At 39.2% G+C, this 15,191-nt stretch overlaps 1 protein-coding gene across 1 annotated transcript in view; it reads right to left on the bottom strand.

The window, feature by feature from the left end:
• The window catches only part of KIAA0556 (KIAA0556 ortholog), a 67,118-nt gene that overhangs the window by 22,370 nt on the left and 29,557 nt on the right, over positions 1-15,191 (bottom strand). Inside the window, exons 13-16 of the mRNA XM_019471695.1 lie at positions 13,067-13,964; positions 7,977-8,711; positions 7,194-7,402; positions 3,290-3,353 (exon numbers count right to left, since the gene is read on the bottom strand). Coding sequence (XP_019327240.1) covers positions 3,290-3,353; positions 7,194-7,402; positions 7,977-8,711; positions 13,067-13,964 — 1,906 coding nt within the window. The remainder of the gene's footprint in view (positions 1-3,289; positions 3,354-7,193; positions 7,403-7,976; positions 8,712-13,066; positions 13,965-15,191) is intronic.

The raw sequence follows: 15,191 nt of genomic DNA, 5'->3' as shown, positions 1-15,191 counted from the left end.
GTGCCCCCCCAGCCTGCTGGCTGGTGGGGTGGGGTGAGGAGCAGAAAAGGCCTTGACTCTGTGTCAGCACTGCTCAGCAGTAACGAAAACATCCCTGTGTTATCAACACTGTTTCCAGCACAAATCCAAAACATAGCCCCGTACTAGCTACTGTGAAGAAAATTAACTCTATCCCAGCCAAAACCAGAAGACATGTTTAAGTTACTATCTTCACATCAGAACTGGACACATGGAAGTATTTTAATGGGACAGCATTAGTGAAAAGCAGCAATGTTGATTAGCTTGCATGTCCAGAAAATAAATAGGAAAGAAAAATTGGGCAGACAAAAGATTGTACGTGTATCTTCAGATGCACCTGTTTCATGCCTTACTGAAAAAATATAAATAGCATATACAGATATAACAAGTAATATTCCAATCTGATCAGGTTCCATAAAAATCCATCACTGTAAATTAAAAATATCTTTCATTTCACACATTACAGAAGCCCAGAAATAATCAGGTTGGATACTGTCTAAAAAGCACCAGTAGTCATGATGCCCTGTAAAACAAACAAGCATTAAAGCTATTAAGCCATCCAGCCCAATTACCTATAAATAGCCATAGCAATTTACACGAGACTAAGTCTTGATATACACATAAATTCACTTGGGCGTAAGATCACTTTAGCATTTGCAAGGACACTAAGAAATAAATAGTTCTATTAACTGACAAGTTTGGAGCTATGGCTACATTGATATTAGATGCTATTCCCAAGGCCATTGCTAAGACTAAACTTGCTTGGTGTACAACCATGCAAGAGTTCTCAGGCAAAACCAGAGTATATTTTCAAACAAAAGGGAAAAGATAGGGTGAAGCAGCTATCCACACAAGGTTTAATATTCACATCACCATGCCAATGCCTTCATAGAATTGCAGAGTGATGCAGCGTGGAAAGGACCTCGGGAGGTCTCTAGTCCGACTCCAAGCTGAGAGCATGTCCATTAGATCAGGTCTATCAGGAGCTTATCCTGTGGAATTGCAAATGTCCCCAAGGCTGGCAGATTTCAAAACCTCTCTCAACCTCTGTTCCAGTGTTTGACTGCTCTCAGGGTGAAAAAGATTTCCTAATATCCAGTTGGAAATTCTTGTCTTCTACCTTGCTGTTTCTGCTGCCTCTCAACCCAGGCCTATGTGAATCCCTGAGAACGGCCTGGATCTGTCCTCTCTATGCCCTCCCGACAGCTATAGACAGCAAGAAGATCTCCCCTTCACCTTCTCTTCTCCAGGATGAACTAACCAACCCAGCTCTCTCATGCTTTTCTCACATGTCAGGTAATCCAGCTGCCTAACCATCTTGGTCACCCTCCTCCACTGGACTCGCACTGGGATGTCAATTTTCTTCTTGTCCTAGAGAGCTCCTTACTTAACACCATACTCCAAATACAGTCTCACAAGTGTCGACTACAGGGAAAGAATCCCCTTCCTTGCCTTGCTGGCTGCACTCTTATTTTTACATCCCAGGAGGCAGTGGGCCACCTTTACCACAAGGCTGCACTGCTGACTCTTGTTCAACTTGTGGTCTTACAAGGACTTCAGGCCCTTCAGTGCAAAGCAGCTTTCTTAGCCAGCTGGCCCCCAGCCTGTCCTGTGGCATGGGTTATTACATCCCATACGCAGGCCTTTGCATTTGCCCTGAACTTCATGAGGTTACATTAGGTAACCTCATGAAGTTATAATTTCTTCAGCCTGTTGAGGTCCCTCTGAAGAACAGCCTTGCCCTCCAGCATACCCGCAACTCCCCTCTGTTTGGTATCATCCACAACGTTGCTGAGATTGCATTTTAACCCATCATCCAAGTTCTTTAAAAAAAAAACATTAAACAGTGTAGACTATAGTATTGATCCCTGAGGATCCCTCTAGTAACTAGCCGCTAGCTGGACTTTGTACCAGTGATAATCACACTTTGAGGCACTATTTCTCCTTGACATCATGACTGGCAGCAGGATGAAAGAGATGAAAACTATCTACAACAGGTCAAGGATACAAATCCTCAGTGACTCCATGCACAATTTATTACCAGGAGTCCCAGATGAAAAAAGCAGTACTGATCCTAAGTTTTGCACAAATCCCAGTAATTTCCCAAAACAAGAAGAAGCAAGAGGACTCTCACTCCACCCCACAGGGACCACCCCACAGCATGAGGAGAACAAGGAACAATATACACAGGCAGGACAGGGTACGTAGAAATCATTGGCAAAAGTCAGGTTGTAGCTTCTAGCTGGTTTTTTGCTTTTGTGCAAGGTCATTTACAAAGATAGTTCCTTGTAGCAATTAATGGCAATTTTTTCCTGTGTAAGACACTAAATTGGAGTTTCTTTTGCGTTTCATAAGACATGGAAAGCCTCCCTTAAATGCAACTAGCTTTCTCCAGTGCTTTCACTGCAAGAACTCATGGGAATCAGGACCTCTTTGTCTGGTAGAGAAAAGTTAGCCCATCAGCTGATTAACAATATCTTGTCAGTATGACAGACTGCATCGGCTGAGCTCTGAACCACACCCTCAGTATCTTTTTCACCCACTTTGAGAAATGGGAGGAGGGAAAGGCATCTTAAGTTCACAGATATGAATTGATTGTAGACACGCTCATAGATAAAGTTCACAGATCTAGATATAGTTCATAGGTCATAGATCACAGATCATAGGTATAGTTCACAGATATGTGGCTGAATAAGCCACAGCATTGTGTGTATTTTCAGAGAGCACATCACAGGTTGCTAAAGACTTTATGCCAAAGAACCCAATTTCTCTTGTGCTGGTCAAAGGACCAGGAACTGATACTGAAACTTCTGGGCCATCCAGAAGCTCTCTGGAAAATAATTTAAAGGCCCACAGAAAGATGTTTTGGTACAGGATAAAGAAATCAGGTACTTTAAGTATGGTTGTAACATTCTGGTCTAGCTTTACTGTAGGGTTTTATTTGTCAGTCTGATCTGAGAAATGCAGTCAGTCTACATAAATTCATGGGATTGGTAGAGAATTACTGGATAATGGACACAGGTATTACAAATCCCATTCAGGGACTAGGCAAATGGCTAGTGTTATTTTTCTGAGATTGAAAGCCAACTGTTACAATACAATGTTCTAAATGCCATAGTAAACAAAGCTTCTGCCTTAAATATTCAATTACTCTTCTTTATTCCAGACCTGACATCCGTCACAAAGTTCTGTACAGCTCCGACAAATCACATCCTCCTTGATAACATTAGGGGGGAGGGTGGTTATGCAAGAAGTAAATGTAAGAACTTACATTTTCCAGTAAATACTCCTGATTCCTTGGGTATACATTCAGAGAGAGGGTCTGGCTCTTGAACCTAAAAAGTAAACCAACAGGTGCAATGAACATGCATATGATATATACATTACCGACATACTGTTTATAAAGCGGGGGTTTTTTGGTGGTTTTTTTTGTCTATTTCCTTTTTTTTTCTTTTTTTTTTTTTATGTCCAGCCTTTTGTATATCAACCTCCCCTTTGCCTCACCACCCAGGCTGTCCTGCAAATAATGGCAAACATAAACATGCCCCAAACTGTAGATCATATGGGTCCTTAGAAAGTCAAGACTATTAGATTGGGGTTTTTTTGTTAGTGCATGTAGGAGTACTAAATGGGAGACTCCCTAGTGTGGGCTACCTTTCTTGAAGAGGCTGAAATTCTTAAGTCACTCTTATTTACCTGCAGACTGCTATTAGCTAATGATAATATGCTGTATTTGCAACACGTTGCAAATATGTTGCAGAGACAAGAAGTCTGGAAGGAAGTTAAGACCACAGAGAGTGCCACCACAATTTCTTCTCAAGAATCAAGGGGCAGAACAAACAAGCAAACTTATCCAAAAGCTTGCATTTGTTCTTTGACAATACTAATAAATAATAGCCTATGCTGTTCAACATAGCAAACTAGAAAGTGAATGAACAGATGATAAAATTACTAGCATAGTAAAGACAAAGGACAACTGCAAAGGGTTGAAGATAAACTTCATTTCATTGAGTGAGTGTGATAAAATGGCTAATTACGTTCACTGTAGGTAAATGTAAAAATGCTTCACGTGAGGAGAACAATCCTAACTTTACACATACAGTATTGGGCTCCAAATAAAATAACAGCAGATTGGAATGACATCGTGGCATTATTATAAGTAGTTCTACAAAAACATCAGCTCAATCCTCATTAGTAGTCAAAAAGCTAAATAGGAAATTAGAAGTCCAGACTCATTCTCTATAGTTTCATTCATCATTAGAAGTAGACTTCCTGTCATCCAGAATATATCAAATGGACCTATATTGTGCCTAAAAAAATAAAAGGCTTGTCAACACTTTTCTCCTGCTGTTATATTAGATCTCTGCAGTATAACCACTGACATCCTGGATCTTATATGTGTATGCTCCCAGACTGCAATAGTAGTAGCAAATGCCCTTGTGGTAATTAAGTAGGTGAAACTGAACAAGAGCTGTGCACTGAAATAAACACACACAGATAACCTACAGAAGGTGGGAAAAAACCCTCCTACTGGGGGTACCTTTCTCGCAAAAGAGTGACTATCTTTGATGTCTGATGCCTTTTTCTCAGAACAACTTTAAAAGACCAGCCTGGGAATTAGAATTTACAACTCTACTGAGTATGAAAACCCATGGACGCAATACTGGTTTTATAGAATACTGAATAATACCCTCCCTTGCAGGCCATAAACCGTCTGTGCCAAGCCACCTTATCACCTCTTTTCTCCCTCTTCCTCCTTTCTTGGTTACTCAGATCTCTTCATTCCACTGGTGCCCACTATCTTTTCTTTCAGTTATGGTCTGATTTTCTACTATTTCAACTACTTCTGCTTGTGAACATTGTCCTACCTGTGTTCTTAGATCCTTACGGCTAGAACAAAATACCACCATAGTACAGAAGTTATTGGAAAAGCAATAAAAAGTAGAGAGTATTACCATACTCCTACTCCTGACCATACTGTATAGCACCTTCCATATGAGGAATAACTAAAGTAGGACTAACCATTCTGGAAAAGAGAGATTTAGAAGAGATTGTAACAGAGTGGCATAAATCTTTTGAGTGGCTTGAAGAAGGGAATAGGGAATAATTGTTTAGTTTCTTCCAACACAAAAACTAGGGGACAGTAAATGAACCTAGAGACAAACAGAAATAGGTTCTTCGTGCTATGCAAGTTAAGCTGGGAAACTTACCACTGAGCATTGTAAGTTGTAAAAGTGCACATGGGTTCAAAAAGCTAGTGGATCAATTAACACAACAAAAATCCATGGCACGATACTAAACACGAAGGTTAAGTCAAAAAGTCCTTGTAAGACAAATTTCTAAGGGCTGGATGAGTGTTTCAGAGAAACACCACTGCACGTTTGCTCTATTCTTACATTCTCCCTAGGCATCCACTATTGGCCACGGTCAGAGTTGGGTCAAGTGCACTAGTTACAGGTCTGACCTGCTATAAAAGTTGACATGTTAAGGATTACTGAATTCATGGGAAAGACAGATGACCATGGATAATATTGACAAGAAAGTAAGACGCTTCCGTAAGAGCTTTTGAAAAGTTCTGTCGTCAGTGCAGTAAAACACTGTTTCATCCACTGAACATGCTAACAGGAAAAAAGGGTGAATGATCAACAGGTAGGGACTGTTCAAACCCAATACTAGTCTGAATGACAACGTTATGCTGGGGAAGACAAATCATCTAGTAGAACTGTATCATTCTGAAAGCATAAGCATCCATCTACAAAATCTTGATGGTACCAGCAAATACAGAATGACAGGGAGATCAATGGCTCAGTCACAATAGCTTTTGTTGTTCCATTGCTGATACAGCATGTTTCAGAGTTAGAGAAGGAGTATGAAGAGCATCACAGATGAAAATAAAAGGCAGAGACTCTGAGTAAGGACTAGACAGCCTAGGTCTAGGCTTCTGTAATGGAAGAGGTCCTGGTGAACACTCACAATAAACAAGTGATCAAGAAAAGAAGGGTGAACTTCAATTTGTGTTCATGAAATCCTGCACTGCATAAGGTGTCTGAACAGTTTAAGACACCGCAAGCAAAGATGGGACCAAAATTACTGTTGCCAGTGTTAACTAGCACTGGAGAAGTCAAAGAGTTAGAGTCACTGACTCATGATCTTAATAGCGAGATCAAATTCCAATGTCATGACGTTTCCCTTTGTCTTATAAGCCACCAGGAGAAGAGGACAAGACAGAATAGGAAGGCTTGACAACAGCACAAGGCTCATTAGGAACCATATACCACTGGGAGCACTTTAGCTGAACCAGCTGGAATTTGGACCGATTCAGCTTTGGATCTCCTCACAGACTTACAACTAAGAGTGTGTCCCTTAGAAAAAGATATCCTCATTGAAGCAACAGTAGGTGCTCATGAAAATTCTAAGAAGGTAGAAGATTTAATGGAAATCAGGTCAAAGACTGCCCCACACCATCTTGAGCAGAAAATCTTGCAGGATTTTTGCTCAGACACTGGACTGTTGGGCTGGAGTGGTATGAGGCAAGACTCCAGTGCTTGAAAATATGGCCTTCCTCCAAGTAGTAAAATACCTACTGTATGGAATAGTAAAGGGGGATTTTTACGCTGCAAAATGCACACAGACCTGTGGAGATGCTAGTCAAAAAAGGAAAGAGGAAAAAACAAGGGGACAGTTGAGAGGCGGAGATTCTTCTCACATAAGATACTTAATTTGTGGAGGAAGAAACAAGCAAAAGTAGACTCTGTGTGGAAAATATGGAAATATCTTTGGTTTGGAGTGACAGGGAGCACAGCTACTCATTACAAGAATAACCGTATGGTAAAAATCATTCACAGTGGCATAAACCTTCAGGAGTACCTAAATCAAAAAGAACTCCCTCTAATCTCCGTCCAAGTAAGTAAAGAAAAATAAATATATACAATCCAGTATAGCCTTCCTTGTAGTCTTATTAATTAATCAGGGAAACCAAAATTTGGAGGACCTTTTGGGCTTAAAAAAAATCACATAAATTATTGAGCCGGTGAAAAAAAAATCTTCAAAATAGACAGATAGCTGTATTAATTCTTCTGCAGAGCTTTACTCCATCATGAAAATCAGTGTCTCCTACTTCCATGTCATGTTTCAGAAAGACATTTATAGAGAGTTCTGAACATAGAGGCCCCTACCTGTTGATCCTCTGTTCTTAATCCCGCTTGTGTAAAAGGTCTTTCATCTCCCTCCCTATCAGCAGTTGTTGGCCTCTTCAGCTCTTCCTCGTATCTCAAAGAGCTGGCATTTTCCATTTCTCCATCATATGTCTCATCATAGCAGTATATAGCTTCAAGAATATCATCATCGGTAGTGAACAATATAGTATCCCCAAAGTGCTCTGGAGCTGAAGGCAACATACAGAATTTAATGGAGAAACCATACAAAAGAATATATAGAGTGATAAAAACTATTTTTGGTCCTTCTTTACATTTAATTTGCAGTAGTGTTAAAAGATAATATATGGTAAATTGATACTGAATACTAATATAATTAGTATGTTCATTCTCACACTTACACTGCACAGCAGAAAAACCTAGAGAACTCAGTCAAATTTCAAATACATACAAAAGAAAATGGAAAAAAAGCTTTTCCATCACTTTTTCCAAAAGACCGTATCTGTGAAAACAAGTAAAAATCTGCAACTTTTAAATGTCTAGTGACTATCTGATGTTATTGAAATATGGTCTTGTTGCTAAGACATCATTAAGAATAGAGATTAGCTCTATATGCTACTAAAATTCACAATATCATTGAAGAATGCATTAGTGGGTTTTGCATTACGTTTTGAAATTAAAAGAACTAAATACTATACAAAGTGCCAACTTGCTTTGAAGTGGAATGTGATAACAAACAAGCTAAATGTATTTGTTTGTATTGTACTGCTGTTTCCACAAAGAAAATAAGAAATGATAGCATACCTCCAGTCAAGGTTCCTGAAGCTTTCGCAATTTCTCCTTTAAAGATGCATTGTTCATCTAACACCATTATAATGTCTTTCACACCTCTGAAAGAGTGTATGCGAGATTTATTGTAATTCCAAATCCTAATCATAGCTACTTGACAGGAATTCACAAAGTCAATAAAGATAAAGTGAGGTTTTCCAGGGGTAAAGGGTGCTAGCCAGAGATGCATATCATCCTGGGTCCGATTTACCCCATCAATTAGGTTGGTTATTATTCTGGGATCGTTGCCATAAGCTGGTAGAATATTTATATCAGGTGGTTCAGCTGTTATTTTTGAAATCTGAACAGGCTCTCCTTTAGAACTGAAAACTTCAATTCCATTAAGACCAACATAATGTCTGTCTCCCCATGTTGTTTGAATGTCTATCACTAAGTGCTGCCCATAAGGTAAAACAGGAATTTTAAAATCATTTCCATCATGTGCCTCCACAGAATTTTCTTTTTCTTGCTTTTTTGGTAGTGTTTGTAGTCCCTCTTTTCTCATTTGCTGATACTCTCCAGGATGGTTGATTTTCTGTTGATGGAGAAACTCATCAAAGATGTCCCCTTGAAAATCCATGTTAGAGATTCGGCCACGATGGGAATAATTAAACTTAACCAAAGAGTTCCACGACTCCTGCAGAGTGTGTTCTTGTTCATTGTGCCACTTTGCTCTAGAGGTTGTTATGTCCTTGCTAGAGAAGTCTTCATCTGAAAACAACATTACACAGGCATTTAATGCATAAACAGGACTGGAAGCAAACCACTACAACACGGACTTTCCAGAATTATGCTGGTCATATTCGTGTGCCCTTACTGTGAAATTCTGTTATACTAGCACTTTTACATTGCCTGTCTATTATGAAGGCTACATGTCCCAATTTCCCTTCCCCATTCAGACATAACAAAACCAATCACTTTTAAATATTGAAGAGCAGAGCACATGCCAAGATACAAAAATGCAACTAAGTTTGAGACCGTGAATTCTTGCCTCAATACTTACAGAAATTGGGATTTGGCCCAGCGATACTTATCGTGTGGCTGTCACAATAGTTGAAATAATCTGTCTGCATTTCTGCAGATCTTTCATACAGTTGGAAATGGCTGAACTGGCTAAGTTTCTAGACCATTATAGAGAAAAGCTGGTGCTTCCTGTCAAAATCAGCCACGCGTATGTAAAGAAAAGCGGTGAGAAAAGAAGTAGGTTCAGCATACAAGGAGCGTTGCATTCTATGCAGGTAATGTACAAACATTTTTCTCACTTTTCAGCAAGTGTGAGATGTAGAAGGGGATGACATGACAAAGTATCTAATGGGAACGCAGCGGGGGCGACAAATTAGAGGGGCACAGTGGGAGCAAAGCATGCTCTCCTTGTGACTGCACTGAGGAGCTGCTTAATTTCCATCTCTAAACAATTAAGAGCAGAAAATAACAAAGATTTTCAATAAAGCTGTCACATATGTATTTTCTTCAAATAAATGAAGAAAAGCAAGTGGAGTACTAAAAAATTACAGGCCCATGGGCTAGATTTTACTTCTGTACAATGTCCTTGAGTGCATACTAAAACAAATGGTTATCAAGAATAAATGCCAATTGCGACAAAATGCAAAGTAATGTTTTCCCAAAAGACTGCTCAAGACTAACTTTGAACTTTGTTTTTGGAAACACTGGGAAAGAAGCAATGTTCCTAATCTATCTATGGCCAATAACCATTTACTCTGGGGACAAGCGAGATAAAAATAAGAATTTTAAAGCAGATGGGAAACTACCTGAAAGAGGGTTGTCTTCCAGAATGAAAGGCTGGAGACCAACCTGGCCACTCCTCCCCACTCCACAAGGGAAATACAGATAGGAAGCAAAAGGTACGTATTTCAGAGAACATCAGTCATTTGTAAGTCACTTTCTTGTTCAAACCATTGTCCATATGGATACACATGGGGTGGGTGATCCCAAACAGTACTTCCCAGAGCCTCACAATTTACGTGAAGAAGATACTGTATATATATTTACCACTTTAAAATGTCAAAGCTTGAAAATTTCAGGATGAGCATGTACAGAAGAGTATTTGACATCCATTGGCTTTCCTTGTTTTGGAGGTTTTTTCCCTTTTTTTCTTTTAACTTGTTTTTTAATGTGAAGTACTTCAAGCAGTACAGAGATTACAACTCTGAAGCACTTCTACAGCAGTTCAACAGGAGTGATTTTCAATGGGAGGTTAAAAGGTTTGTTAGCTACATTAAGGAATGACAACAGGAGAAGCAGGGCTCTGAAAGGAAAGCCGAGAATAGCCCGAAAGCAGAGGTCAATGGCTGAAAGCTTACAGGGTTTGGCATTTTTTTTAGAATCTATAATTTATTATTTTTATTAGAGCCATGTGAACAATAAACTCTGCATGTAGATAAGAGTATCCCACTTGCAGATGTTACAGATGCTTTCCCAGCCTTCTGCATGCCTGAGAAGATTGTATGATGGATGCTGTCCTAGAGTCCACGAATAATGACACTTCAAACGTGCATCTCCCCTGTGGGTTTTGGAGGGGTGTCTTGAATCACCAAGTCCCTTGTCCTGCTTCTGCTGGCAACGCACACCACACAATTCCTCTCAAAACTTTAGTAAACTATATTTTGGGGCAACACTAGCTTGAAAAAAAACACCTTTCTTCTCCCTCTGTTGTGCTATCTCATTTTTACTCCCTGCAGTTATAAATAGCAATCATAGTTCCATGCTGCAATCACACGCTTCATTTCCCAAATCATTCTAAAAGCTCTCTTCTGTATCTGTTCCACTTCGTAATCAGCTTTCCTGAAAATGGATGATCAGAACTGCAGTTTTCCAACTGATGTCTCACGAGTGCCTGTGTTGAGATATTAACATCTCCCTAACTAACAGAAATGCCTCTGCTGATACATCCTCAGAGTGCACTGCTATAATCACGCCTGCGTCACACAAGCATTTCATAGTCAATCTGTTATCAACTACTCAACCAAGATCCTTCTCTTCCTCGGTCATTTGCAATTGGTGATTACTCGGCTTACAACTTAATTTTTTGTTATTAGTCCCCAAATGACCTTGCAAGCAGTACTATTGAATTGCATTCCATTGCTATTACTCCAGTCCTCAAGTTCATCTTTCTGCGCAGTTCTTCAATCTTCTTAACTCATAATACCCCAAATTATATGTTACTTGCAAATTTTACCAGCATACTTCCAACATTTCCTTTGCACGTTAAACCAGTTATCAAAGACAAATTCTATGTTTTTAAAGCAACATTAACTCGAGCCAAGTATGCATGTACGTGCTATTTCTAATTTCTGCTGTTCTCGTTATTCTTCATTTAATGACCGAAGACGTGCTGTGACATTGCATATGAGCTTGGGCAGCCTCCCCTTTGTCACATACTGCTATTGGGAAACTGCAGTTCCCCTAGCCCCGTACCAATTAAAATTCACCACTCTTAGGGAAACACTTAAAACTGTTTCCCTGTTGTTAATGCTCACTCAGCTCCACTTTGAAGATGGCTTTACCCTGCACAGTGCAGTACAGAGAGAACAAAAGCTGGTAGACGGCATACAATTTTCCCAGGGACAAACACATATTGGGAGTTTTAAGCACCAGATGACAAAACCTGCTCTGAGCAAAATTAGAGGACATTATAATTATCATATCATGATAACCCTCATCTTATAGTTTACATTAAAACTCCTAAATTGTTACAATTTTTACAACTGAACATAAATTACTAAGGTGGGATTTATTTACAGTTTCCATAACGTTGACAAGTTTTTAATCTAACAGAGACACTGTAAAATGTGTGAAACAGCAAACGGGCTGTGGTGAGTGGGTGAGTGAAGGGATGATGGCAGTTATTCCAACTACTTCCGTACTTTTTTCTTCTTTGAGGTATAATTTCAGAGATACTTACAAAATTGCTGTTTTCTCCACAGAGGGGCAGAGAAGGAAAAAGTCAGACATTCTAAGTTTAGAAAGAACCACTTTCTTCAGCTTTGTCTGAAAACTTCATGCAATACCTGCTGTAGATTTGAACTGGCATTCCTGCATTTAGGCATACTTCCTGTCCCTCATGACCATAACTTTAATGTAAACACCCAAATACAATTCACAGCAAGCTACACTTTCATGCAAATTGTTCTGATGGTTAATTTTACTAAATCACACCCAAAATTTCAATTCGTATTTTTGTAACCTCTTCTTCCCATTCTCTGGGCCTTGTTGTCCTTGTTCTGCCAGACTCTGTTTATTTGAGACAAGTTACTGAATGCTGAAGAATTACAGAATGCCAAAGAAGAACTTCAGAACTTGCCCCATTCTCACATTCTTCCCTGGGGACTGTTGGTTACTGCCAGAGGCAGAACACAACTACACAAATCTGGATCCCCCACCTCCAACAGGATCCAGGCGAACTAAAAAACATTTGGAGAAAGATGACAAGGATAATCAAAAGCATGGACCAGGTAACAGCTAAATTTACTAGAAAACTCTTCATAAATGAGCAGAGATGTCTGAGGGAGAGGTTTGAAAGAGGTATGTAATGTCATGAGCAGAGAAGGGAAAATAAGGGCAGTTTTCCATTCACTCTGAATAAATGTATTCAGCATATATTCTCACTGAGAAAGACACAAACCTGCTACACAAATAAACTCTGCAAATTTACTCACTACCTTAAGGTCACACACTCCTTAATCTTTTTGCAGATTTTCACTGATATTAGCAAGCATTTGCTGTCTGCAGAACTGTCAATTTTTAGAGTACAATTTACCGAAATTTAGTCTTCAGTCTCCTCCAAATAAATTTAAAAACACCAACTCAGAAGGTAAATTTTTCAGAAAAAGAGCATTTCACGTCAGGTGTAGGACAAGGAGAGAGACTCTGAGCATTGTCATAGTATGAATGAGAAAAACTGAATACTGCAAGCACCACAAACAAAATCCCACTGTCTATACCTCTGTGAAGCTCAAGAAGTCCCTTCCAACCTAAATGATTCTGTGCTTCTGCAAAATGGAGAACATGCAAGCGTTTGCACTAAGGTTGCTGTTGTGAGCTCTTACCTTTGAGTGCGGAATCATCTTCTCCGAGATTTATAGTGTTTAAACCCTCCTTTTTTACATATCTGACACTCCTCCTTCCACTTGTAGGGTACTGTAAGCTGCAGCAATTTTTGTTAGAAAGTTGGTCCGAAATGTCCAAGCCCACACCACCATCCTTTCTGGTTAGCATTTGTGGTCTCTCATCTCCATTTGCATTTCTACTACTGGATCTTCCCAGCTCATTTCTCTGACATTTGACATCCTCATTAGTCAGATCTGAAAAGATTTTCATGATTCCATCTGACTGTGTTTGAAATTTCAAGCCTACACAATGTTCCGTAGCAAGCCAGGAAGGCTTCTGCTTACTGGAAGTAACTTGATTATTCTCTGTTTCTTGGAAAGATGACTGTAACCAAGAAGGAATTGCACCTGTAGAATCAGACAATTTTCTTCCTGTTAGCTTTTCCATTTGCTCACTCAAAGTAAGTTCATCATCAGATTGAACATGCTCTGTAACTGCTTGTACTGTTGCATTCTCTTTGGCATCTTTTAAACAAACTTGAGATGGTAACACTTTTAGATCATCCTCTAACTCAGGCAAATTTTTCTTTGTAAAGCTGACTGAGTTCATCTTATGCTCAAGAAGATTTTCTTCGGGCAGAGAGTTCCAGTTTAGTGAAGTACTGTTTGACTGTAAGCATTTAAAATGTAGGTCTGCTTTCTTCTCTGTGACTGCAGGTGCATTTACTTCTTTCCTTTCATTTGAAAAATATGCAGAGATACCTTGCTTGTGATCTGTAAGGTCAATTGTAGTGCTATGGTCAGCGAGGAGATCTCCAGAGGCTCTCTCTAATTCACCATCAAATACAAGGTTCTCATCAACATATAACTTCACCTTCTTTGCTCCAACACCAAGGTCCTACAAAAATAAAAGTAGGAAGATTTCAATTAAGCTGTTTAAGCATTAGATATCACTGTTCTGGAACTCTGACATTTGAACACTTAATCAATAAACAGATTAAAACAATTAAAACCCTGTATCAGTAACATGCTTTTGACTACTTTTTAAGCAAAAGCTCAAACAACTGAAAAATACTGTGGAATATTTAAGATTTTATTTAAAAGGACTAAAAACACTGCTAGACACTACTATGAACCATTTTGGCTGACAAGGCTTTAGAAAAGCTTGAGCGAAGAAGCCTAGATTAAGTATAATTGTATTTGATCAGAACATAAATTCCAGAGGCACATTTTGCTTCAGCACCCTTAAGATTCACCACTTTCATGACATGTTCCACAGCGAACAACCACCCAGCTCAAAGCCACTAGAGTTAAAAAGAGTTATAAAGAGTTATAGAAATACAGGGCTGGAAAGGACATTAAAAAAAATCATCCAGTCCATCTCCTTCCACTGAAGAACGTAAAATAACCTATACCGTTGTGAAGAAAACTGTTTTTAACAATTTTCAAATAATCTGCCTTGATGGCTTATTCCAACACTTAACTAGCCTTTTAAATAGAAGGCCTTTATCTCAGACACAACTCTGCCACTCACAACTTTATCTCTATGTTCTCCTTTTCTGTGGCACCCACTAAAACACGATTTTTTTCATTCCATTGAAGTTGGAACTAATGTTCTTTCCATTCTCTCTATCATTTCCATCTAACCGTTTCTCCCTCTTAACAAAAATACTGATATCTTCAAAGAAAATACAGAAGATGAGACAAAATCCATCTCCTTTCTGCCCTCTAAATTTCAGTCACATGTCCATCACGTGGAGTCTTTAAAGACTCTCTGTTCTTTCCTTATTTTCACAGAAACTGAGAAGATTTTCATGAAAGTAAGAAGCTTCAGTTTCACCCCTCTTGCTCATCTCCTGGATGTCATTTTTCTTTGAATACGGATTTAAATTTTCCTGCTCCCAGCCTAAACCAGTTACTTGTACCAGGAGTACAAGTGTCTCCAGTTCTTCACTCCTGCATGCACTCTTTACAGCTTACAAGTCTTTATAGCTTCCATTCTACTGCTTTCCAAATAATTATACGTATGAGGCGAAAAATGTAACATGGACCTACACAGGGGGAAAAACAGAAGATGCAGCCATAGCAGAAAAGCTACAGTTGAGGGAAGGGAGTAGCTGTAGGA

The sequence above is a fragment of the Aptenodytes forsteri genome, unplaced genomic scaffold (assembly GCF_000699145.1).
Source record: "Aptenodytes forsteri isolate BGI_AS27 unplaced genomic scaffold, ASM69914v1 Scaffold26, whole genome shotgun sequence".
Taxonomy (NCBI): Eukaryota; Metazoa; Chordata; class Aves; order Sphenisciformes; family Spheniscidae; genus Aptenodytes; species Aptenodytes forsteri.
This window is presented reverse-complemented; position numbering and strand designations above follow the sequence as displayed.